General features: G+C 36.7%; 1 protein-coding gene across 1 annotated transcript in view; it reads left to right on the top strand.

The window, feature by feature from the left end:
* STXBP5L (syntaxin binding protein 5 like) overlaps window positions 1–27,847 on the top strand; it is a 189,720-nt gene that overhangs the window by 109,898 nt on the left and 51,975 nt on the right. Inside the window, 10 exon segments of the mRNA XM_019283778.3 lie at window positions 3,528–3,651; window positions 5,201–5,279; window positions 5,460–5,614; window positions 7,185–7,257; window positions 8,528–8,675; window positions 10,247–10,314; window positions 11,490–11,530; window positions 14,789–15,006; window positions 18,203–18,375; window positions 24,510–24,635. Coding sequence (XP_019139323.2) covers window positions 3,528–3,651; window positions 5,201–5,279; window positions 5,460–5,614; window positions 7,185–7,257; window positions 8,528–8,675; window positions 10,247–10,314; window positions 11,490–11,530; window positions 14,789–15,006; window positions 18,203–18,375; window positions 24,510–24,635 — 1,205 coding nt within the window.

Below are 27,847 nucleotides of genomic sequence, written 5' to 3'. Positions count from 1 at the left end.
TTTTCAGGAACTATTTTTTGCCTTTTAATCAGTCCCATGCTTTCCTCCTCAGTGGTTATTTGCTGTGTCATTACTCCACTTTGTGCAACTGGTGCTAGCTTCTTATTTACTGAAATAGTTGCAAGATTCTTATTTTGTTTTTAAAAGGATTGTGTGACTAGCCATTTTACTTTATTCCAGACATTCAGGCTCCATATTCATAATGTTCCAGACCTGCTAGGATTCCCTTAGGGAAGCCACTACCCTTAGGGAGCCACTAAAAGGGGTTCCTTTTTAAATCCTGAGTTACATAGGTTTTGTGAGTCACAAGTTATTAGTTTGGCATGTGCCACTTGGTATTTAGCAGCAACCCAAATTATCAAGCCTAAATCTCATCTTATGGATTGGCCACCAAAGATCACAGTCCAGAAATCATTGTTCCTGCTCCCCTTCACTATGTTATCTGGACTGATATAAGGCCTGTGTGCCCCACGATGTCTGACCAATCCCTCAGTATTGTTGTGGCACTGAGCCAGAACAATACCAGTTGCAGGGTATCTGTGAAGTCTCAGATAAACTACTGTAAGTGTTCTGTATCTTCATTAAATACTAAAGTGCCTCTTTGCATGAGTTCTGAATAAACTTAATTCACCCTCACTTTTCTTGCTATCATTATGATTTTCATCTCCTCAATGGTGATATGTATGAGCTGTTGAGGCCCTTCCAATCAATGCTCCTACACAATGGCCTCTGTAATATCCTTTATAATTTATAAAAGCCTTTATAATTGGCTTTAATTCCTTTTTATAATTTTCTTCAAAAGTTTATTTCTATCAAGTGTATAAGAAGACAGCACACAAACAAGACAGATCTTTCAGATGGTTCTCAAGTTGTTGATAGTTGGCAGACCCAAAAAAACAGCCATCTTGATGCGCAGGCTTTGGAAATTTGTGTCAACCCACATTCAGAGCTGTCTGAAGCAGTAATCATCTTTCATTGCAACACATCTCCAAAATGAAGCTGCAGAGTTCTCAGAGGCATTTGCCAAATGGCTTCTCCATACCTTTGTCTAGCACCGTGCCACTATGGAAGTATCAAATTGGACATGGTGCTTGCTGTAATGGTCCTGCAGTACTACGAACACAAAGGGGTTTTAGCATTCAAACAGTAAGATGGGACAAACATTGTTCTCGTTCAAAATATGGTTAAAAGGGGTACTGAAGACCCTCAGTGGAGAAGGTTTGTGGTTGGGAGGGAACTGAAATGGTGTCAGGCATGCTTAATTTTAGTACATGCTGAGTATGAGAGAAGATGGAATGTGTATGCAACCACCGTGGGTATTGCAGAAGGAGAAACACCCAATCTGGAGTGAGATGCTGTACGTGCATACACTGTGCGAACATTCACATGAGTCACCCACCATGATGAACTCCTGTTCTAAGCAAATAACTGCTCCTTTTGTGTGTGGATGCTAAAGAAGTGGATCAGAATGCTAGACATGTTTTAGCAGAGAGACAATTCGGGATTTGTTCAGGACCATCTTTCAGAATTACTCGTGACTCACAGCTGAGACCTCCAAAAGAGTTTCTGGTTCTCTTGCCCATTTTGGGGCAAAGTCTAACAGGTCAGTGTGAGTTGCTGCTTTGCCACCTGTCTGTGACAGGACCATCCCACCTCAGCTCCGCTCCACGGGAGGCTTACACTGGCAGGTGGCACCTGGTTGCTGAGAGGGGCAGTTTAACAAGCAGCTCAGTACAGTTCTTAGCTAGTTACTAGCTCCTGCTCAGACACAGTCAGTGACTGTAACCATGTGAAATGTTTCTAAGTGTGATAACACGTCAAAACCAGATTGAAATTTGGCATGATAGCAAGCATGAATGAGCTCATGTCAGAATTAATTTGCATGAGGATAGACATGCCTTCAGTGTAAGTGAAGCAGCGCTCCCCACAGAGCTAAGGTTCTTCTACCTGAGGGACAACATTGGACTCTGCATGAATCATCTTTCTGTGTTGTCTTTCGTTACTTCCGTTAGAGTTTGGTTTCTGCTGCTTATTTAAGAGGAATTGTGTACCACCCCCCTCTCTGGAAGGTAGAAGTTTGAGTGATATGTCACAAAAAATAAATACCTAGAGTTCAAATTTTTCAGCTCCTTTTTGGCACAACTTCTTTACTAGTGTGTTAATCAAGCATTCGTATACAAGGCATGTCAGATTCCTGTTAAAATATCTAGGTCATCTTAATGCAAAGACTCATTGTGACTCTGCTGTCCAGCCCCAGGAGCTGAGTAAAGCTTTGGTAAAGGGTCACAGCCCTTTTGTTGATTGCTTCTGATACTGTCTCCAGACTATGAGCTGTAACCAACCATAACAATCAATATAATTATTAAAAGAGGAAAACCAACAGGGAGTTTTAAATAGTGACCAGTAGCACTTAAGCAAAATTGATATGAACAGCTGCAATGCTGAGTTATGAATACCCGGGCATGATTTTAAGTCATTTGAATAAAATCAGGCTATATCCAACTGTAAGTACATGCAAGGCCTTAGCATTTCCTGGGTTGAAAAAAAAAAGTAAATTTATTAAGCTGCATTCAAAAATAGATCTCTTTTATTTACTTTTACATAAAATTATTGTGGTTTTTTGCTATTTAGCAGTGAACATTTTTGGAAAGGATATGGATTCAAGGGAGAATTCTGTGACTTTGTGCTTCTGAGGGGAGTGTGTGAGAAACTGGTATGCAATGAATGTTTTGTCAGAATATGGCTTTTGTTAGTTTCCAGCACATACCAGGGAAATTGAAGGATTTACACCGTTATCCTTTCAGATAGTTTGATGTAACTGTGGATATTTTCAGTCAGTTCCACTAATTATGCACAAAATACTGAGAATCGTGTACGTAACATTCCTCGTGTAGTGTGCATAAAGGAGTGTGATACTCCCCTTCTCTGATGCACTACCTGTTCCAAAACTATCTTACATCATTGTTTTGGTAATTTTCTCTATCAGTGAAATGGTCCTGGATTAATCTTTAGTGTTTTGGTTTTGACATGAAACATCTCAGATTTCTGTGGACTTGCTCTGCAACTTTAGTATGTGAGAGTATGTGTGGAAATAATCCAAGAGCGGTGTATTACTTCCTCTGGGGAGGACTCTGCGCGTTGTATGTTACCTGTAAAGATTTTTACACAAAATTCCTTCTGTGTAAATTTGCCAGATTAAATGCTTCTAAGGAGAGCTATCAGACATATTACAACTGCATTGTATGTCCCTTGTTCTTATACTTTTACCTTAATACCCTTTTCCTTCAATTTCAGCCTGATTCAGTACAGGCTTTCCTACATTATTGTGTTACATTAGCCTTTATGATGAAATGTGGATTACAGCCATACGTTTCTAAAAAGTGATGATAGTGGACTTCAGACAAACAAGAACCATCCAGCTGTTGATATACCATTAGAATAGTATAATCTGAAGTCATACATTAAAATATCAGAGGTGTAAACACTGTATTCCATTCCAGTCTCAAGTTCTTCTTTCACTTCTGTAGGCTATTCATTCTGTTGCTTGGCATCATGAAGGGAAACAGTTCATGTGTAGTCACTCTGATGGCAGCTTGACCCTATGGAATCTGAAAAGCCCTAACAGACCGTTCCAGACCACAATTCCACACGGTAATTCTGATAGTTAAAATGTGTAACTAAGAAGCCATACAGTGTTCTCAATGCTGTTTGCTAATATGTATGTTTGTTTCATTTTTTCATTGTCACTCAGATGTTGCTTCTTGCATAAATATTTTGATCTGCAAAGTAGCTGCAAATTATTGTAAAAATCAGTAACTTAGATGAAACTTTTTATTTTAACTGGTGTCATAAATACCTCCTTCTGATTAACTTACTCTAATATCTTCTATCCAATTCCTTTTAAGAGTCTACTGCTGGTCTGTGAGACCCTCAGGCTATGGGATTTTCACATTTCTTTCTTTTATAGTTTGTACATAGGGGCTTGTATGTGCAATTTTCACAACAAATTGATACGTTTTGTGCAAGGTACTGTGGTGTTTGTCATGGGGATGGTACAAGGCTTCCCAAATAACTGCAATGAAGAATTTAAAGGAGCCATATTAAGAGATGGCTATATCTTTTATGGCTGGGACTTCATATGAAGTTACTTCCTACAAATTAGGTAAAAAAATACTGACACCATTGTAAATCAATACATCACTAAAAAACCTGAATGGGTGGAGAGGGAGGAAGAAGAGGAAGTCAAGATCTAAGTAGCCCCAAAAGGATTTAGCATTTTCTTCATTTTCTTCTGTTTTATCATTTTTAGTCATAGAATTTTACAATGTTAGAAGGGACCTCTCAGATGTCAACCAGTCAGACCATCAGATCAAAACAGGCCTGATTTAATGAGCAAACTCAGGAGACTGAGCACTTGAACACTTCCAGCAACAAATTGCACAACCTCTCTGGGCAATGCCTTTCAGTATTTAATGACCCTTGTGGCATAATTTTTTTTGTTAATATCTAACCAGAATTTTCCATGCCACAGCTTGTGTTCTTTATCTCCCATCATATGACTGTGCACCTTTGAGAAAAGTCTGGATCCATCTACAGTGTCCTCCAGTCAGGCTGTTGTCAAAAGCAAGCACAGACTTTCCAAAGCAACGAACCCAAAATGGGTATTTTTTTTTAGTTTACAAGTGACTTTTCTCTGATTGGAAGTACTGAGCCATAATTAACCAAGAACTAATGAATTTCAGTTGTATGCTTCATTTAATTTTATCACTCAACTAGTTACACTCCAAAGCATGTAATATTTTGTCAGCAATAGGATTTAAGTCAAGCTAAAAACGGCTTAGGAAAAATTAAGCTGTTTCTGGTCATTACGTGGTCAGAAAAAAAGGCATATAATTAGGCTAATTCATTCATTATTAGTTAAGTGTCATACTCAGAAATCTGCATGGTTTATAGATGTCTTTGAAGTGTGTTCTATGGTTCTTGAGATGTATGTGGCAGTAAAAACACAAAGACATAATAAATGTAATTAATTTAGACAAATGCATATTTTGTGGAAATAGGAGCTGATACTCCTTATCTTTTGTAGCTTTAAAGTTCCTTTTTTTTGTTGCTTATACAGTTGTTTCAATGTATATGTTTTAGTTTGATAGTTCAATTTCATGATGTTTTGATAGATTTTTCATGTTCTTTCTTTCCTTAGGAAAAGTTCAAAGAGATGGAAAAAAACCTGAATCTTGTAAACCAATTCTTAAAGTAGAGTACAAGACCTGTAAAAACAGGTTTGTTTTTAATTCTGTAATTAACTCAAAATTGCATTCCTGAGTTTAAGTCCTTTTAGAATCTTTTCCTGCATTCTTTTTACAGAGCTATTTATTATTATTTGCAGACTCTAAACCTATAATGTAAACTTGTATGTACTATGTAGACTTACAATTATTATGTTGGGTTTTTTAATACAGTGAACCATTTGTGATATTTTCTGGTGGATTGTCATATGATAAGCCTTGTCGAAGACCAAGTTTAACAATCATGCATGGGAAAGCAATTACAGTTCTTGAAATGGATCATCCTATAGTTGATTTTTTAACTCTTTGTGAAACCCCATATCCAAATGGTGAGTTTATTGGGAAAAATACAATTATGGAAAATATAAGCAAAGCGATCTTTCCTCATACATTAATCCCATTCCAGGGACTTCCATCCTCATATTTGTCTTCATCTGAAGAAAACTATATAACTGAAAGTACCTGAAACTTGTTTGCATTCTCAGTGTAGGAAGGAAGTAGTGAATGGACAATAAAGCATGCATAAATCTCCACTTACAGGATTGAAACCTGTGGGCTAGTGTGAGAAAACATTGCTATTAATCAAAGATAGGTGCTTATATTTCTGAAATTTTTCATCATTTACAGCTTGCTAAGTTATTGAAATTAAACTGTCACTTACCTGCAAAAAAGTTCGTACACTTCAGCATGAAATGAACTGTTAAAAATGTTTGCTGCATATTGTGGGGCTGCCAAGTTCTGAAATATGTTGTCAGAAAGTTCCAGGGTGTAAATTAAGAAAAGCTGTAAGTCAAAAAGGAACTAAATTTAGCATTTTAAGCCCTCAAGCAGAAAAGTAAAATAATTCTTATATACATAGCTAAATCAAGTACATATTAAAAACTGCTAGTAGAGTGCATATGTGTTTCAGCGTCACAAATAAATTTAATTTTCTGTAATCAGAGTTGGATTGGGCCTTCATTTAGCTGTGTCATATACTTCCCAGTACTAAGGATTTGTAGCACCTTCCCCTGCTCACAGACTAATATTTAAACATTTTGGTTTAACCTGTGTTATTCATAGCCTTGTTTAAAAACAGGCAGCAAATATTGTGCATTCATAGCAGGACTGAAGGGAAGATGAATCAGTTGCTCTCATTTACTCGTCCTTTTGGCATTGCCCATTTGAACAGTTTATTCTGAGCTTGCATGTGCTGGAATGATTTGCAGCTGTTGAAAAGAAATTCATAATTTCACATTTTTATTTTTTTTAATAACTTATCCTATGTAAACTAATATACTCTATGCATCAAGGGAAGCATTTATTTGTCATTTTAGTTCTTTAGTTTTGATAAATAAGAGAACTGTATAAAAAACCAAACCATATAATCTCCTAAAGAGTGTGGGAGGAAATGGTGTGTTAGTATCTGAATTGAACACAGCAGACTTACAGGATTCCTTGGAAATATTCCCCTTGAATCACCTCAGAAATGGGGGCCTTGTGTGTCATGAAGTGTCCTGCACAGTCTGTTTCTGAAGAGCAGTTGTTCACAGTAGAAGTATTACTTCTGGACAGCAAAAATACTTTTTCTGTGTAATAATGGGATTCAGCAATGCAATGATACACACAACTTATTCATATCCTATTTCTTTACTTTCATCATAGCATAATGCTGGCAGGCTATAATATTCCAATTCTTCTTCTGCTTTGTGTATTTGTCAACACTACTATCCAAAAGTAATTTCTTACTTCCTTTCTGGCCCTGGTTTCCAGCTATGTCTGGTTTGTGCATATGTCAGGGGTTTATACCTCAAAGCTTTAATATACTGCGAAAGTTAAAAGAACATAAATATTACTTGCTTGCTTAAAATGGCTTATAGGAGAACTCCATGTCTTTTATACTTGATTCCTTGCTTACAGAATTTCAAGAACCCTATGCTGTAGTTGTGCTTTTGGAAAAAGATCTCATTGTCGTTGACCTGACACAAAGCAAGTAAGTATAAAATTTTGTATGAAGCTATTTGTGTATTTAACTGTCTAGTAAATTATCATAAAATTCCAAATGTTATCGTGCAATATCATTTTACTATCCAAAATCATTCACTCTTGGAAATAACTCTTGCTAAATATGTACTTCCACCTTAAGAGCTAAGTTCACCTAATGAACAGGAACTTAGGATAATATTTGTTCTTAAACTTTAGGATAAATCTACATCTTCAGTTCCTTCAGCACAGCCCTCAAACATTCATTCAACACCAAAGTTAAATAATACTTGAACACGTACGTGTTTTGGAAATAAGATTCAACAGCTACTTTTATGCATGTCTAGTTTCAGTATCTTAATAAATAATGGCATTGTTTTATCTGGATATACAGAATTACTTCATGATCCAGTTGCTGGTTTAAATGACAAATAGTTCTTCCATATCAGAATCCATGTTCCTATCAAAGAGGAACTATACATCATGTAAAGCATAATTCAGTTCTTATTTATTTTGTTCTGCCTCCAACACTACCAGTAATGTACATCCCCATTCACACTGGTTAACTAGGAACAGATTTGGCTGTCAATATATTGAAAAATGTTAAGTGAATCATATTCAGATCTCACTTTCTTTAAAGAATAATTCAGATGATCTTGCCAGTGTAAAATGGACATAACTGAAATCAGAACCAAATTTTCTATATTTTTCAGTTGTGAATAATTTTGTGTAATGTGCCAAAGTGAGGTTTTCCTCCTTTTCAGGCTGTTCAAACTGATGGAAGTGAGAATTAAACTGAGATCTACTCATCTGTTATTGCAATTTTTCATTGTATAATCAGTAGTCTACCAACCCAATCAGCTAAGATGTTTAATATAAAATCCACAGTTGTAAAAGTAGTTTGGAGTTCATAGTATATATCATATCCATGAACCTGAAACTTCTAGAAAATGTGTCACTTCTGTATAAATAAGATTTTGAGATGTTAGAAAAAAATTAGCTCTTATTCATTCATACAGGTAGCCCTATTAGCCTTAGGGACTGTATGTGTAACAAGAGGATTCTTGTCCAAGCAGTGGAATTTTTATGTCTTTATTTGGGTAACTATACATTATTACTGATACTAAAAGACAATACATAAGTTTCAATAAATAAGGGAAAATACATGTAATTAGTAGTGATTTTACTTAGATTCTGCTATATACTTTAATATAAGAATATGTTTTATTCTATGGCTCAGCGTGTCACAGTGCTTCTAATAAATTGTCTTCCTTAACTAGTTTTCCAATCTTTGAAAATCCATATCCTATTGACATTCATGAGTCACCTGTTACCTGCACAGAATATTTTGCGGACTGTCCTCCAGATTTGATCCCTGTACTCTATTCTGTAGGAGCAAAACATAAAAAGCAAGGATACAGTAATAAGGTAAACAAAACCAATACTCTTTTTTTAAGCAAAGAAAGTAGATGTATAACCTATGTTTTTGTGACATCTTACCAAATTATTTTTGTTTTACTTCTTTAATAATCACTTTAAGGTTAGTCCAACCAGCAACTTAGCAGCCTGATTACAGTCCAGTATTTTTCCCTCAGAAACATGACCACTTAAGCAGAACCATTAATTGCCATTATACAGAACTTAATCATTAAGATGCTGGAGTTATTCCAGATCAGATTGGGTTAAAGGGAGCCATCAGTGTACAATTCAAATTTGTATGGATAGGTTCTCTCTATCAAAGAAAAAAGTGAAAGCATTATAACTGAAAGACAAAGCAGAAGATGTTCAGTAAGAGTTGACAGCATGTCTGTGAGATTTGTTATTAAATAGGGATATTAATAACTATTTCTCTGAGCTACCAAAGTCTTATCATAATGTTTTAGAAATAGGAAAAGCTGCAGAAAGTAGAAGAAGAAATGCAATTAATTTATAAATGTCAAGCTTTAAACTTGTTTATGTTTTGGCTAGAACTAATATATTTTAATAAATAAAGTAGAAAAAAGTACTGGGTAAACAAGTCAGACATCATCAGTTTTCCATTCAAATCAACAGAAGTACTCTCCTTGGAGCTGGCTTGTTTTCCATTGACTCAGAAACTGAATCCTCTCTACTTCTTTTGGATCTTGGTTTGGAAAAGTGCTTCAGAAAATATTTTATTTCTCTTATTTAAATCTACCCTTACCTCATACACTTTGCCACACCTACCTGTATTCCCTGCATCCTCTATTGTCTCCTTGCTTTATTTGTGCACATACAAATAAACACTCTGAAGGCAGGTAGTCACTCATATGCCAGCCAGCCATTTCTGTACCCACAAGCAGCCACTCCATGTATCCACACAAACAAGTCTGTGCTCCCAGTTTTTTCCAGCCACTCATACTCTGCACACATCCTGACCCACTCTGCACATATGTCACCCTCTACATCCTATATCCATATATGCCAGGGCTTTAGGCACAGGACAGCATTCTGCTCAACCAGCCTAGACCAAGAGAATGGGAGTCTTGCCATCAGTAAACAAAAGGCAAGGAAGAGATGATGATCTCATATGTTCTGTAAAAGTTATCTCATGGCATCATGCTCTGATTCTTGTTTCTGGGCCAGCTTCTTCAGTGGTCTTTGTATTCAAGATAAATTCTCTGTCTATTCAGTGTTGTATAGAAACTCCAAGAGACAAGCCATCTCCAAAGACCAGAAGAATTGTTTATTACTTCTCCCTCTCATTCCTGTTTTAGACTGTTGACTGTTAGCTGGGGGGAAATATTTTAAGAGCATAAAACATTAAGTGATAATATAAAAGTGTTACTAAGTTTCCAACGCCTGAATTGATGACACGAAAATGTTAATAAACTGTAAAAGCCTTGAATTACACATATTTTTGTTCTTTTACAAGTTGTATTGCTTTTTGGGGGAAGATGATGTCTACTCCTGAATTTAAAAATGAACCAAGCAAGGTTCATCAGAATAAGTTGTGATCTCTGTACTTTTTTTTTGTTTAGGAGTGGCCCATCAGTGGTGGAGCATGGAACCTTGGAGCTCAGACATATCCTGAAATCATTATTACAGGGTGAGAATGAGACTGGGGATTGGTACTTCTAAAGTATTTGCATCTACTCCTTTTGGTTGTGGGTTAGCTATAGACAAGAGTTGAGACTTCACAGTGTGTGCATATCCTGGCTCTTCATTTGAGCAGTGTCACCATAGAAATTCTCTTTTACTGTAGAAAACAGAACCTTGGTACCCAGGGATGAGCTACCATTAAGAATTGCCATTTGAGGCCCCACTGTTAGACAGCAGCACTTGTGAAGGTGAAGTCTTTCGAAAGAAAAATGTATTGCAAGAGAATATATTGGCCTTGAAGGTCATGGAGAATAGCTTCAAAAAGGAGAGCAGCTGGTCTTCTATACCTGTTGTCCCTTGGCCTTCTGGGGACTTCGTATATGGGGACAGTTTGGGAATTCATTTTAATACCCAGCATTAGTGAGGGTGTGGTGCACTGGGATGAATTTCACCTTGTGGATGAAGAAACAGAGCAAAAAGGCCTAGAAAGGCTCAGATTGCAGTAGGAACCCCATGAGCAGTGCCTGATGGATTCCCAAGGGCCATACTGTGAAACAGAAGGTATTCAACTAAGATGCATGATCGGTTTTCCTCTGGTCTCAGTCATATATTTGATAAGTTGTTACTATCAATGATACTAAAAACCTGTTCATAAAAATAAGGTTATGATGTGTGCAGTAGTGCGAGAAGGTGATGAAGGGATCATTCTCGTTGTAAACACAAGTGTCTCCTTTCTCCAGCTTTACTTGAGGGGTTTAATGTTAATAAAAAGAACACAGTTGTAAAGTATCAAGCAAAATAAAGTTACTCTCTGTCCTTTCAAAATTCACTGTACGTGGCATTTTTAGAGTGCATAGGCTTGATGCTGGCCCGCTGCAAAACCAAAAGTGCTGTGACTTAAACTCATTATTACTATGGGAAGTGATTTCTTCTTGTTGTAATCTTGAAATTCACTGGGGGCTTAGTTCTCTGCTGGAAATGCATAAAAATATTTTATTAACCAAATGAAACTCAAAATATTTTCTTATGGTTGTATGTATGTCTTTAATATATTGTCAGTAAGTTAAAGAGAGTTACATGAGCAAAATGAGTTTTTTCTGCTATATTTATTAGTCACTGAAAGTAGATGATGTTTTAGAATTGCATTTTGTTTTAACACATTTAATTTTTATATTTTTTAAGCCATGCAGATGGATCAGTAAAATTTTGGGATGCTTCTGCCAGTAAGTTTCTAAAGTTCACTTTTATATAATGCTGACAAATCACACAAACACACATTTATATATAAAACAGGATACTTAACAGGTTGAGCAGTAATATTGGGGCTGATATAATTAAGAAAAAGGAGTGAAATTAAGAAAATCTTTATTAAGTTAAGGGAAAAAATGCTGGTAATGAGCTATATTAGGCAGAAATGGGTGATGAATAACTCAAAATCCAACATACCAAAACCTATGAAAGATGAAGTGTTGGTAAAAAAGCCTTAGGACACATTCTTCTTGTGTGTCTAGAAGAGAGGGCTCAATTAGATCTAACATTCAGCTCCAATTCTCATGTCACTTCTATACTGACTACAACAAAGTCTTCTTTATAGCTAAGTGAAAATAAAATATTGAAAATATGAAATACGTTCATACACTTCAATACCTGTTTAATCTGGTGAGGGTGAATCTTTTCTTGTCCAGTCTCAAATCCCAGGAAATAACTGGGAAGCATTACCATTCATCCTAGCAGGAAAAAGCTTCAGAATATACTTGTTCATACAGTCTAGCTGTAACTGCACATATCAGCACACAGCATTTTCCCCTACAGAAAATACATATAGTGTTTATTAGTAAAATATATTTATTAAAATGCACATACACTTTGATTGAAATTTAAAATATTCTGCTTCAAATAATGTGACAGTGCTTCCCCAAAGTTCCTTTAGAGCTGCCTTGTATTCTTGTCTCTTCCGTGGTACAGGGATAAATATCACTCTTTTATGGGGTATCAGCCTCTTAAAGAAAAGAGAGTGTGAAAGAAAATTTTGGGTGAAATGTTAGGCAGAGAGAGATTTAATATGATCCTAATAACCAGTCTGTAATGGGTGCCAAGATCATAGAGTATGGCATACTTAAACTACCTGCTAGTTCCACATGGTGCCACAGAATTATAATTATTAATAGTCCTACCATTTCCAGACAAACATGGGGGATGTTGACAAGTTTTTAATGTCAGCTAAACCTGACTTGGTCAGGTACTTCCCTTTTTGCCTAATACCAAATATTTTTACACAGGATGGACAAGGTAAAAATGAGGATTTCCAAAGCCTCATTTCACAAAGATATATTAAATAGGAACAGCAACTGAACATGACCATGGGTTGGTTTTTTATTATGGAATTTGTCTGTTTGGAAACTGTGGAAAAACAGACGCATGCCACTCAGAGTTTACGTCTTCCAGTAACTTCAAGTTATGGTGAACACCAAAAAACCCATCATCAAATGAGGTCAACAGTTTATCTGCAAAGAAAGAAGTCTGTGAGAGCTTTAATATGAACAAAAGTAGGATAATTAGTTTTATTTAGAGAAGTAGAGTGAGACATTAGACTTTGTCTTGTGAATATTTTGTTTCTAACAAGAATCTGCAAATACGGGCACTAAAGTTAGGGTGAAACAATACAGACTGTTGGAAGACCACAAGGCATTTAGTGTATGTACTGCACAGGAAGCAGTGTGCTAGTTACTCCTTCTAGAATTCTGGCAGAAATGGGAAAAGAAAAATACCTCTCATAGGGAATATAACCATAACCCCCTAATCAATATATACATGCTGCAATAGGAATTTTTCTTAACATTAAAAGCTTGATAATGATGAGATGATCATGAATATTCACAATCTCTTCAACAATAATGGTATTTTCAGTACATGTCTGATGTCCTGGTCCTAGTCCTGCTTTTCAGGGCATGTACTGTGTTTCTTATGCCATACTTGGTACTTCTTACTTACAAGGTTTTGATTATTACAAAGTTCTATTGTTTATATTATTTACAAGGTGTTAACCTTTTTAATGGAGTTCTAAGTTCATTTGAGATTTCCCAGCAAACATAATATCCTACTGGTATTTGAAGGCACAAAATACTTTGCTTTTAGACATATTTTAATTGTGTCATCTTGTATCTGAAAGCACAAATTTGTGGCAGACAGAGAATTGCTAAGCCACTGGAGCTGTTTTCTGAATGTATCTTAATTCAAAAGCCATTGCTGTTTCTTATTTGCCCTTAGAGAAGGCACAGAAGGCACTAGGTACAGATAGTACCCAGTAATTCAGAGAAGCATGGAAGACTCTTGTCTTGTACTCTGCCCTATGATTCTACAATTCTTCCAGTCCTAGTGTGCATGGACTCATGATGCCTGATTTGAAGTGCCACTCTAGATTTGATTCTGGCACTAAGGGCAACCTGAATCCCCTTTCATTGCCACTAGGGCAGGAAGAATTATGTATTTATTACAGAAGCATTCGCTGCAATTTGTGAAAATTCTGAAGTGCTTTATGTACTAAAACTTTTTAAAACATTAAAAATTGTGTATGCTAAACCTCCTGGCATATATCTGCGCTGCAAAACAAAAATGTGGTTTTGCTGTGTTCATCATCTGGTTACATAACCAAAACACTGTCCTTTCATCTTCCTGATGCTCTTGTTACACAAGCTGGCCAGGCTGAGCTACCACAATTACACTGACCTAGCAAGCAGCTTTGCCTTTGTGCATATGCACACCTTTCTAGGTGCTGGGCCTGACTGACTTTTTCTGACCTTATGCAGTTACTAATACCACTGATAAACTAATGTAAAAGTAGTAAAAACAGGGAAGAATGTAAAACATAATGGGGTAAATTGTCATCCCTCCTTTACCTCTGGAGGTTGCTGCACTGGAGTTCTAATCTTGACAAAAGTTTCTGGATATTAGGATTTTATATACAGGTATAAATACAGATCTACTTATTAGTCAAGAAATTCAAAATGTTTTTGAACTCCCATTAATTCAGAAGGATTTTGTGTTGACCACGCCACCAGAATGCTTTCCTAATGTTTTCTCTTTAATTGCCATACAGTCTTTACATACTATCAAGACCATAACCTCAGACAAATGAAATCTTAGTTTCACATCTCTTTAGGAAAGTGTCAATATTATCAGATCTCTCTGTAACACTGAGTATAAGCCTAATTATGAACACCATGATTTACACCTTTGACATCCTTCCCCAGAAAGTACTAAGAAGTATTTCACAGACAAATACCCTTTTGGGAAGTATTAAATACATATCCTACCAGTAATATGTACCAGAATAGTATCTGTATTGTGTAATACACATCTTCTCCTCTTAGGCTTTCCTAAGATTCCTTGTTATGCTACAACTGAGAAGAAAGTGGGAACTAGGAATTTTATGACTGATTTGCTTCATGTTAGTATTTTTTATATGTTTTAATATATTCCAGTTACTCTACAGATGTTGTACAAACTAAAAACATCAAAGGTCTTTGAAAAACAGAAAGTGGGAGAAGGAAAAGCAACAGCTGAGATTGTGGAAGAGGATCCTTTTGCCATTCAGATGATGTACTGGTGTCCTGAAAGCCGAATTTTCTGTGTGGCAGGAGTGTCTGCGTATGTGATTGTTTACAAGTTCAGCAAACATGAAGTAAATACTGAAATTGCAGTAAGTACTTATTTTACTCTCTTATAAGAGAACATAATTTCTAAATCAAATTGCCTTGCTTCATCTGTGCTCAAGTATTTAAATAAAAATAGCAAGCAGTATAAATACAGGTTTAAGGACATCCCATTTTAAACCTTTCCAGGGAAATCTTGATCCTACCTAAGTTACTGACAAAAATCTGAGGGTTTTGGAACCTACTCTCCACTTTCTTTTTGCTTTAGTAGTAACATACAGTGCAGCCTTTCAGACATAGTTTGCTTTTAAGGCTTTATGATACAGTAATCTCTGTTGTATTTACCTGGTCTAAAGTTCCTGTCTGCTGTACGTTTTTATCAGTTGATGTACATTGTGTACATGCACAATGCTCTTTTTAACTCGAGTATTTAATCTCTTTAATTTCTGTTCATAAGGAGACTGAAAATCATCAGTGGGTTTAACAAAACAAAAAGAGTTGATTTTTTTCTGGCTTATGCTGATGTTGTTTCCCTAAAGATGGAAACTGTGTGAAATGCTGGATTATTTGTCACCTTCCCTGATTATAGTTCTTATCCTTTTAACACTATTTAATGTACTTTAGAAAATTCTACTGTGGTAAAAGCCTGTGTCACTTTTGGCCTGTAGCCATGTGCCATTCTGTATAGAAATTCATTACCTGTAGCTTTTCTGTTGTTTTCCACTCATTTCCCACCCCCCACCCCCCACCAGGCAATTACTAAGCTGCCTGAATATATTTCAGGAAAGGTTTAAAACTAATGAACAGTAATTTCACGTTACTGACCAGCTCATATGTAATGCAGCTAAAATTACTCCATTTCAGTATTCTTACATGGTTCCACAGCAAGTGCACCTAATCTTTTATTATGTATAATTTAATGTCTTTTTTCCCTGTCCTTCACTTTTCCAGCTGAATTGTCATTACTTGTATTTTCCAAAGCTTTACAATATGTGCAATTTAACAGTTTCTCAGATTTCATCTGTAATTAATAAGCATTTTTCTCTGAATATTAAATTATGCAATCTTGGTGGCATAGTCACAGAATTCCTCTGGGTTTTGTGCATCTCTGAAATGGGCCTTCTCTCTTGTTTCTGCATTTTCGCTGCTTGCATTTAAGTCTTCACTCTTAAATGATGGGGTTTTTTTAATCAAAAGTACGGAATTCTTTGTTGGAATCTGTACCTGACTTTAGGCTGTGTGCCTTTGTCTATATTGAGACTGAGTTGGCCAGTCTCAGGATTTCTTTGCTGCCTGAGGTACAAAGCACTTTGTGTCCTCCTCTCCTTATCATCCAGACTGAACTTAGCTTGAATTCAATCTACAGTTCCCAGCATTTTAAGGCCCCCACATTGGTTTGACTGCCCTGATGACAGTGTTGTAATGTTACTGCTGTGGTAAATGGGAAGCATGAGGGCTACTCACAGGCTGCTCCATGTAGCAGGAAAGTCTGCAGCTGAATATACCTTTGGGGCATAGGCTGTGCCTGGAATTTCCTCAACAGAAGTATTATTTGCATCATTTCATATCAGATTCTGGAGGCAAGGAGTATGCATGAGACAAATTCTGCTTCATATCCAGCCTTGGAGTCATTGCCATGCAGTTATATAAAAAGCATTTGCTGCTGTTATTTTTGTTTTCTCATCTGAATCCACTCTATCCTGTCTCAAAAGGATCTATTAATTAAACATGATCACTTTCTCAATGAGCATCTTTCCTCAGTGAAGCTCCTCTTCAAAGCTCTTGAGTAGAACCATAGGAAAAAAGGTCACACTCATTTGAATATGGAAAGGGGAATCAATAAGCCTAGTGATGAGATCCCCCAAAAATATCTTTATTCTCTGTCAAAATAAATTGGTTCAACATTTCTATAACCCTCCTAAGGTCCAGTCAAAGCAGAGACAAAAACATAAGAAAAATTCACAGTCATGTTGTTAGTCTGAATTTTTCCTTCTCCCTTCAAATGCACCATAGCTAGAACTTAACAAAATTAATTTTAGTAGAAAAAGGAATACACACAGAAAAACATCCAAAGAAGAGTGATGCATTTCTAACATGGTAAGCAGAAGAACAGACTCTTCAAAAGTTACTCCAGGCCTGCATAAATATTAAACAGCATTATAAATTGTTTCAGTCCACTGCAATTACTTCCAGATTAGATTTTCCTGAACTCAATATTTCTCTCATTAGTCTTTGAAGGCAAATGTTGTCTGTAGGTTTCTTTAACTGATTCAGGCAAAAAATATCAGTGGATTTTGCAAGGAGAAAACAAAAGCGAAATTTTGAGAAAGGACCTCTCTCTCCTGGTTAAACAGAATCACTTCTTTTGAAATCTTGTATGTTTTAACACAGTGATTGAAAAACAGGTGACCCTTCAGTACTACTCACCTTTATCTCATGAAACTTAGGTAGTTTGTTAATCTTCATTCTGGTACAGATGATGTCTCAGTGAAAGATCACGAAGACGGAGCTTGCAGTGTCTACCTCTGCAATTGTTTCTGTTCCTTTCAAGGTAGCAGCACTGAAATTACTGCTCAGCTAGTAATCCCCAAACCTTGTCTCTTTGAGAGCTATACCTTGTACATTATCTTTTCAAAATGGGTATCTCCTTGGACAGCTCATGAGGTAGAAAGAATTGCTCAGTGTTTACTACCTAGATTTGAACTTCCTGTCCAGTTTCCCCTGTGTTTTGGAGTCCTTCAGTTAATATTTCCTGAATAAGTGGAAAGAACTGTAGGGTGGTTTGGCCTAGTTGGTTTCCTTTTCCCTTTCTAGAGAGGCCAGAAGTAAAGCAAAATGTAAGTGGTTTGAATTTTGCTTTCTAGAATCCACTAAACTCACATTTATTCTAAGGAATACAGAGCTGTGTGTGCTGTTCTCTCTGATTTCCTGGTCCCCACCTATGGACAAATAAAGCTCATGTATCAGTACTATTGACACTGTCAGGCTTATCCATCCTGGCTAAAACTTGTCTGGTAGAGACTCTGTTGTGCTAGTAATCAGGAGGCCGAGTTGATGATCATTCTAGTTCCTATCTCGTGTTGCTGTTGTGCTGTATAAATAACACGTAACAAATTCTTTGCCTGCAAATTATAATGATAAATGGGGGTTATTTTAAAAAAAGGCATAATGATACTTATTTGAAAGTGACAGAACTTTCAGCAGCTTTCCTTATGAAATAACTTAGCTTTTTATTTATTGAAGTCCTTAGAGGTACGACTTCAATGCGAAGTAGAAGACATCATTACTCCTGAACCAGAAACAAATCCTCCGTTTCCAGATGCCTCCTCCCAGCTTCCTTCTTTAAAGAGCCTTTCAGGAAGTACCAACACTGTAGCATGTGAAGGAACGATGAAGGACAGTATCCCATGTCTTAGGTAAGTCTGTGCCATTGTTCAAATATTTATCTTTCTAAAAAGCATTCCTATCTGTTAATCAATCCATCAACTACCAAGAAAAAGAGGTCAATCCTATGTATGTAACACAAAATGACAAGATACCAGAATATGGAACAAACAAAATAATTAAGGCAAAATAATCAACAAGGGATTTTTAAAAGGATAGACATAATTATGAAGAATATAAACTGTTATAGTAAATGTTTGACTGTCGTTTTCCAGTGTGATCTAGGAGTAAATCTTACAGGAATTTCTGAGGAACCTTTTTTTTAAAGTTCATGAAGAAACTTCCATAAAAGCCGACATATGTAAAGCTTTCTCTCCTTGATTAATTAGTGTAACACTAAAGTTTTTCTTTATGAAAAAACTGTATATATTTTATGGTGGGTAAGGCATGGATACTGTGTTCATACTTAGGAAACAATCTTTAAAATATACAATTTTGAAACAGTTGCACTGTGTGGAAGTGTATATTTGTTTAATCTTTAGAAAGAAGCAAATTGTTTTCTGTTGGAATACATTATCACTGTGTTGGAGTAGATTAATATGTTCTTATTAATAAGGCAGATAAATTATGGGTTTGAATAGTTTAAAACAAGAATTCTGTACAAAACTCTATAAACTGTAATTTTCCAGCAATTAGAGTGCATTGCTGACAACAATTGCTCTCATTTTAGTGAATTCATTATTATTTTGGTCTAATTATTATTAAATCTTCTAAATGCCTCAATTATTTCAAAAGCAGTTTAAATGAACATTTCCTGATTTTGCAGATACTTTGCGCTGCTTGGCTCCTGAAAATAGCATTGGCATTTAAAAGCAATATTGTGCTATTGTCCTTGTAAAATTAACAGGTTTTTTTGGCATTCTGTTCATTTATCCACCTAATTCAGTCAGGCAGTTGAACTTCAGACCTCAGTTCAATCATTAATTTGAACTGAAAATCAATAGAAGAGGCAGAGATAAGTTATTTAAAAAGTCCAAATGTGAAATCTATTTATAACATTGAATTCAGGAAGAATGCAATCATTTCAGTGGCTAAGATTTTCCCTTAAGAGATTCTTACTTGATTTTGTTTGGGAAGGAGAGGACTTGTTGATGTGGGAGTCTCAGAGAAGTTGTAATGAACCCACAGAGGTTGTGCTTGTTAGTTTTTAGAAGTTTTCTTGACTCCATATAATCTCACATTAAACTGTCCAATAGATTTTGTCAAATTTTACACAGAATAACTGTAATCTTATTTTGACTGAGAAGTAGTTTTTCAATGTCAGAGTAGTTACACCACTAGAGCTGCTGGCACGCTCCTACATTTAGATGAAAGTATACTTACATATGCTCTTATCTTTCTCACTAAGGAAAGACATACAAATATCCACACTTTCCCAGATCCTAACTGGGTCCACAGGACTTGTCTGTCTAAAAAATTCTGATCTAAGCAGAATTATGGTGGTAAAATGAAAGTAGTGCTGAAAACACAGAAAAAAGCCAGTAAAGAACAGGCTAATGCTGTTGGCTTTATATGCAAGCCATTTAGGTGGGCAGCAGTACAGAATCTAAAATAGACCAATAATAATGTAAAGCTGCAGCCATCTGCAGATGGAGAGTGAGTGCAGAGCTTGAACTATATTGATAATGCACATAAAATTTTACACACATACATAACTGGCTCCATTATGTTTATTTTCTTATCTGCTTCTCAACATTGTTACAGCAAATGAATGGCACTCCACACTACATAATTTTTTCTAGCCAAGAGTTAGAATCACTGAATATGTTTGTGTCTGTGAATGGGTACTAGGAAGAAAGTAATTGGAGGGACTGAAGTAATGAAAACTTGGCACTTTTCTGAAATCAGAACTGTTACTGAGAGAGACAGGCAGCAGTATGGAATAAATACTGTTCTTGCTTCTTTCAGAAGATATTGCAGTGAAATATGCAGCTGTGATAACCTAAGAAACCAATGGATTTGTGGTTATGCAGATAAATACTTCTGATGTAATGTAAATGCTGTTATCATAAAGCTCTACCCAGAATGTCAGTCTTTGTTCCCGGTCTTCTAGTATCATCCCAAAATTAGGTCAATCAAGGGTTTTGACTGTAGCTTCAAGTAACTCCAAAGTGATAAGGAACTCTGAATATCTTGTGAAGAAAACTAAAACCCAAAACTTTGCAACAACCAAATTCAGTGTAGCAGAACAAGAACGTGTCAAGGAAATGTCTACATTCCTTCTGCTCATACTCCTGCTTATATTATAAACACTTCAAAAAAAGCCATCCAAAACAAGGTGAAGAACTGAATATCTGCATTATTGTTACGCAGGATGGTTAGTGAAACAAGGGAAATAGCTCAACAATTCTTAAGTAGGAAGATGTCACAGACACATGGGAATGACAGCCTTAATCATGAAATCTGAAATTACTTTACTCAATTATTATGGTCTTTCATCACCTAAAGCTTATTCTATGCTTAGAGAAAATCCCTGTGACATAATACCCATTTTTACCAAAGTAGATCCTCAAATTTGCAGTGAAAAATACTTAGAGAGAAAGGTGTTTACCTTTTTCCCTCAAGTGACAATCCAAAAGAAACCTTAGAAGGTACTTCAAGTTCTCTGATTTTTTCAGGGTGGCATTAGAAACACATTGGAAAAGTAGTATCACATTAAAAAGCATGTTTTAGAAGGTCAGAATTAATTCTGCAGCGATTGTCAGTCTTAGGTTAGCTTGTTTAGAGGAGGGAAAGTATAAATGCATTGCTTTGACGGGTACTTGTTGGAGCAGCATGCTTGCCTCTTGTGTTCCCCCACATCATCAGTTATCCATTAGAAAAGGTGGACAGAAAGCTCAGCTGCAAGGGCATTAGACTAAGTCCTGGTTCTTGGATCTCATTTACCGGTTCTGTATTTTTATAACATTTTTAAGGGCAGGCACTGAAAGCTGAAAATGGGGTGCAAGATGGGAAGACCACCACTGTTATGCCTCTTAAAGGCTTATCCACAGATATTAGAAGTTGAAGGGCTCCATCACAAAGATACTCTCAAGGACTGTTTGTAAAATATTCAGCTTCTGCTTGCTGTGAAGTTTCTTTGAAAATAATACATCTTTACTGTATACAACTCTTGTTTGTAGCTTCAGTTTATCCTGGTTTCAAAAGACCTCTCTCCCTTAGCAGCTTGAGTTCACGGATGTTCATGCCTTTGTTCTCACCACAAATACTCCTGAGTAATCCAGAGCTTGCTTCATTAAGGTTGTGGATAGCATCACTTCAGAAATGCTCATGGATATGTAACATATGAACAAAGAAAAGGGCAAAGCTTTAGTGCCAGCAGAACAGGTCAGAAATTGCAAAACTCTGAGCAGAGGTTTGCTGTTAATAGAAAACAACAATACAAAGCTGTTGCCAACTGTAGTGGGTTAGCAGTTGCTGAACTGTACTGTCACATCTTTCCTATGACAATATCTAAGCCAAGTGCCTGATTACTGCTCCAGACAAATACACATGCAAGGTCTGAAGAGTACCAGAGGTAAAAGAAAAAGCGTGAGTGTGCTGTTAAGGAAATGCATTTAGAGAGATAGAGGAATGACTTTCTCATGAAGTAATAAATAAGGGAAAGTTCTGGCAAGGTCTGTGAATCCTGTAGAATAGAAATATAAGCATTACAGCATAAACTGTGTTACTGAAATGGTTAAACAATTCAAGAGAGGGTGTGTATTTTGAACATGCAGTTATCAAAGAGGTATCAGGTGCAGGTACCCGGGTGCTGCTGGAAAGGGTTTCAGGGCAGCCTCTGTGAGAAGCAGCTGGGGTTGCCCTGTGCTGGACACAGCAGGGCACAGCTGAGCCCCTCAGCCGAGAGGGTGGGCCCTCTGGGAAAACAAATTGAACAAAGGACAAAAATGCTGTGCAGCAGCTGTGAGAGAAGAAAAAAGAATGAGAAACAGTTCTGCTGACACCCAGGTGAGAAAAGGAGGAGGAATTACTTCAGGCACTAGAGTAGACATTCCTCTGTGGAGGAGACCATGATAGTACACGATGTTCCCCTGAGCTCCATGGAGAACCCACATTGGAAAAGGCTCCTGATGGGAGCTGCAGCCCATGGAGAGGAGCCCACTCAGGAACAGATTCTCTGGCACAAACTGCAGCCCATGAGGGATCCACACTGGAGCAGTCTGTTCCAGAAGAACTGCACTCCGCACTGGGAGAGGAACTGCATGAAGAAGGAATGGGAGATACAAAATACAGAGTGTTATGAATGGACCACAAACACTGTTCCCCACCCCTGCTGTGCTGCTTGGGGTGGAGAAATGGGTAGAAGAGTCAGGAGTGAAACTGAGGCTGAAACGAAGGGAGGTGAGAGGGTAATTTTAGTTTCAAAGAAGTTTTCACTCTCCTACTGTATTTTTAATTGGCAATAAATTAAATGAATTTTCCCCAGTTTGAGTCTGCATTGCCTCTGATGGTAATTGGTAAGTAATCTCCCTGCCCTGTCTAAACCCCTGAGCTCTTGAATCTTATTTTCTTCCCCTGTGCTGTTGAGGAAGGGGAATGAGAGAGCAGCTCAGTGGGTGTCTGGCAGACAGATGAGGTCAACCTGCCAGCAGATATGATGGTCTCATTAAGAAAATAGTCTTTATGTTATAAAAAAATTTCAAAAATTTTCTACTATTAACACTGAGCAGGAGATTTTACCTGTGTCATAAGGTACACCCAATGCTCCATATCAAATCATGAAAGTGTGGGAAGTAGTGCACTGTCGTATGTTTTTCGTAACTTCTTTCAGAATTAAAGGACTAATTTCTTTGTGTATTACCCATTGTGCTACTGGAGTTACCTTGTTGAGAACTTCTGCCCTGGTGTTATTCTGTGGTTATGTTTTATTTCCATTTACTTCAGTTTTCTGCTTTTATCTTCAATTTTCCAGGATTGCCAGTAGCCCTATTTGCCACCAAGGCCTGTATCCCAGCAGATGCAATCAGAATATCTACAAAGAACCTGATAGCCCTGGTTATTGAATGGGAAGTTTGAATATCCTCTCTTGAAAGAAGTGCTTACTTACTTGCTTCTGAATAGGAATTAGTTGTGTTTTTTCCAATCTGACCCATCAACTTTTCAGGTTAATGGGCCAGAACTGCTTGGAAAACTTGCAGAGTCACAATCAGGAGACAGTCTGTGTCATCAAAGATCTCTTCTCCAAGATCCAGTACACAGGATAATACTGTTTAAATATGGTAGACATATATGTATAGAGAAGGACTCAAAGCTGAAAGATATATTATGTACCGAAATTGTGAATCTTCAGCATGTGTTGTCCGTGTCTGTGTCCACTAACTACTCTCTTTCCTCTTCTATTTCTCAGTCTTTTCTGGAGACTGTTTTTCCCAGTGGTAGAGGATTATTTGTGATGGACTGCCCTATTTTATGGCTGTGTGCCAAGGGGTGCAATACAAGCAGTCTCACCAGTAACAGCTGCAGTGAAAATGCACTAACTAGTGGGTTTTACCTGCAATTTACTACCTGCAGCGTGAATGTACTAATGACTAACATGAATACCTCAAAGTACTGCTATTACTGCATAATGTTTTCTTTCAGCGTATCCCACATTAAGTTGTACCACTCAAAAATGCACATAAAGCAGTCATACAGAGGTGTTCGGCTCTTACACTTCCCCATAAAATATACACCTTCACTACCTGCTTTGCAAGTCACTGAACTTGCCATAACACAGCAGGAACAGGCATTAGTAGTTATATCAGATTTGATGTAGGAAGCATTCATTCACATATTGGGTGATTATACTCCTAGAAATAAAAGAGGACTTGTTTGCACTACATGGACAAACAGATTTGTCAAGTCCGTAAGTTTTGAATATGCTCTGGTGAGGACCATTACAGAAAGGTGTATCTTCTCCTCTCTTGCCTCTTTGCATTTTTCTGTCACGCTTTACTTCACAAGGAAAAAGTTCCAAATACACAGAAATGTCCTTTATCAAAGTCTCAAAAAGAAGTATTTTAGGTTTTCCATTCAAATTCACTATTCATAATGATGCAAAGCAGTTGTTATTCATGGCCCAGTGTTTGTTTGTTTGTTCTTATTCTGTACCTCTTCTTCTTAGCGTTAAGGCTCGACCTGTGCGGATGCCTCCTGGCTACCAGGCAGATCTTGTTATCCAGTTGGTGTGGGTGGATGGTGAGCCTCCACAACAGATTACCAGTCTTGCTGTAAACTCTGCTTACGGACTGTAAGTAACTCAAAATTAAGGTTGCATTGATTTATTGTTTATTGCACGAAATCACATGTTTTCCAACTATACTTTGAAATTTCCCACAGACAATTAAGGTCAAAGCAAAGTATTCAAAAGACACTGTAAATCAGATTCTTGGGGGAAAATTATTTGACCTGATGTAGAGATTGTAATGTGGGATGTTAAACTGCAGTTCTTGCCAATATTTTTACTAGTCATGTTTAAAAGACTGATCTTTTCACATAACTCTTTCCTTCCTTTCAAATAAGATCTAATTGCATTTCAAATCTGTAATTTTCAAAGTCATTTTGAAAAGTTCACCAAGGTGAAATGCATTTAATAGAAAATGGTGAAGTGATTAACTGTTAAATGCCATTTATCATGACGACATACCATAGTTGGAAATTGTCTTCTGAGAGCAGCATTTTTATGTCTGTGCTAATGTCTGTTTGCACAAGAGCTGGTGACCTGAAATTGAGAATTGAATAAGGAACATTTAAATGCTGTATTGTGTATGGCAATGCAAATGAGTGTCTGTAGTTACTTCCTCATGTTCAATTTATTTGCCAATTTTTAATGTTTTCTCTTACTGGGAGTCATCCAGATACATTAAAATGGTTTTCTCTGTAGGTGTTACTCCAGTAAAACTATTGGCTGTAATGGGTGTTAGGTGCTGACTCCTGCTGATTTTCAATAAGTCACTGGTCTCTTTTCAGAGAATTTGGCAGTTTAATGCAGAGTTTTTACATTTGTGCAAAAATACTGTCTTTTGGGGGCTGTTTTTTCAAGTCTTCAGCCTGAATTTCTAGATAGTTTCCTATTCATGAATTCAAGGATTTTCTTTTCTTTACCATAGCTTGATGCATTTGTCACTTGTGCAAATTGTTAGGGTTTGTCTGATTTGCTCCCTTGCAGGTCTCAGACCTCAAGGCAGCATCTGAATAATCACACCATTCCCTCACTTGTAAACTATTCTGATAGGTTGTGGTTCTCCTAATAGTCACAGTGGTTTCCTAAACCACTGGTTTGATTCAATCAAGTGCTTTCAATTGTTTCGTTTGCTAGGAGCAATAATGGTTTACAGGACAGCCTCCTTTAAAACACCCTATGCTAAGTACGTAAGTGTTTCAGAAATATATGCATGTATGAATAAAATAGCCTGATAAGCTACATTTACCTTTCCCAAAAAAACTACCCAAGAAAGGTCTTTTTCCTTAGATTTTTTATGCAGACTCTCTTCTCTTGTCTCTCTTGTCTCTCTTAACTTTTTCCTCAGGCCTATGACAAGGCACAGTCCTTTCTTTCATCAGAATTTTTGTTTACTACTTTAATTGTCACCTGTTATCTATCTTCACAATGTGGAAGACCTTTGCCATTTCAGCATGAAACCTGAGAGCATGTAGTTTTTGCCATGCTAGTTGTAGAGTTATTGGGGTCATCTTTTGCCTTACTTTTCTTCCTATACTAATCAGTTTAACTAGGTCGAAGGCATAAAATGGTGTGTGTTCTGGAGAGTCCCTTCCCAGTATTCTTCTAGTTACTATGATTTCTGCAAAAGTTTTACTGCAGCCATGAAACAGCAATAAAGATGAAAGACTTCAGACACTGCAAAATTTTATTTAATGTATTTGGTTTACTTTTAACAGTACCAAGGCTACAAATTAAAAGTATAACACCTGTTTTATTTTTGTTGAAATGAATCATCAAAAACTTCTTCATGTTATGAAAATAAAAAAGAAAATTTTACAAAATGCTTCAATTACAACTGAAGAATTAGGTTAACCTTCAGGAACAAGGTTAAATACGAATAATAAATCTGTTTTAAAGTAGGTTCTGTTTGACTGAAAGCAGTCACTTAAAATTTATTACCAGCTCATGGGGTAACAGGTTTCAGCTAATCTGCATATTAATCATCAAGAAATGTCTGATGAGGGTTTTATGACATTTCTGTGAAAGATACCAACAGAATAGAACATCACCTAGCAACTATTTCTGTTCATTGCTCAAAACTGAGAATTTAATTTTGTATTTGATTTCATAAGGACTTTGTTGTTAGCAATTTATCTTAAGCCTTGTTAATAGTAATGGCTGTCTAGATTTTTTTACCAATACTCAGAAGTGTTATAATATTAATGAGCAATTTTTGATTCTTTTTTAAACTAATTTGTTCGGGGGTAAGAAATATTAGATCCATGCTTGTGTGTTAAATTAGAGGAGTTTAGAAAAATACAGATCAGGAAATGATACATTTTGTTAAATTTCTGTCCAGGGGTGTGAATGATCACTAGCTCTCCTTATGACTCATGTTTTCCAAAATTAATAAATCTCAGCTTAATAATTTTCAAAGTGCAAATGGCTGTTCTTTTCCCTGGAGTATTAATAGATGAGAGTGACACTTGTCATTTTTATTCCTTCATTTTTTTCTTCCATCTAGAATGCAGAACTTATGAACACATAGAATCAACCTTCTTTTAGTTTAAAATTATTCACGTGCGCCCACTCCTTGAGCTTGTCCAGGTGCTTCTGGGTGGCATTTGTCCCTCGGGCACATCTCAGCTTGGTGTTGTCTGCAAACTTGCTGAGGGTGCCCTCAATCCCACTGTCTCTGTCACTGGTAAAGACCTTAAGCTGTACTGGTCCCAGTATGGCCCCTGAGGGACACCACTCCAACGAGGGAAAAAAGTCAGTGGGGAAAAACCAGAGGTGCATCCACAGTATTTCTGTAGATGCTGTACTAAAGTCAGAGTTGAGACAAGGGTGGTAAACAGAGTGTAGTAACAACTGGCAGAATTTGAGCCCCTTTTGTGCCTTAATTTGCAAGTTTTATGGTGCCTTAATTTGCTAGTTTGACAATTAAGGAAAAATAATTTCATTTTGCCTTACATGTTACTTTTTAATTTGCTATAAGGAGCACTCTTTTTTATATTGGAAGCAGAGTAAGAAAATGTGGGACAGAGGAAAATTTTCTAGCTACCCTGCTTTCTCTCCACCTCATCACTTTTCTCTTGTGTTGTTGTTTTTCCACACACAAATTCCTTTCAGGTATTTTGGAGATATATTAAGAAGAATCTGGTGGATGTCAGTGCACAGCTCCCTTTTATTGTGAATTAAGTGCTTAAAGATCTTGCAGGGATTTGAACTAACCATCTTAATCACCTTTTACATAAAATGACAGAACCTGGTTGAAAGTGATTCTGAATATGATTGAA

Source organism: Corvus cornix, chromosome 1 (assembly GCF_000738735.6).
Source record: "Corvus cornix cornix isolate S_Up_H32 chromosome 1, ASM73873v5, whole genome shotgun sequence".
NCBI classification, from domain to species: domain Eukaryota; kingdom Metazoa; phylum Chordata; class Aves; order Passeriformes; family Corvidae; genus Corvus; species Corvus cornix.
This window is presented reverse-complemented; position numbering and strand designations above follow the sequence as displayed.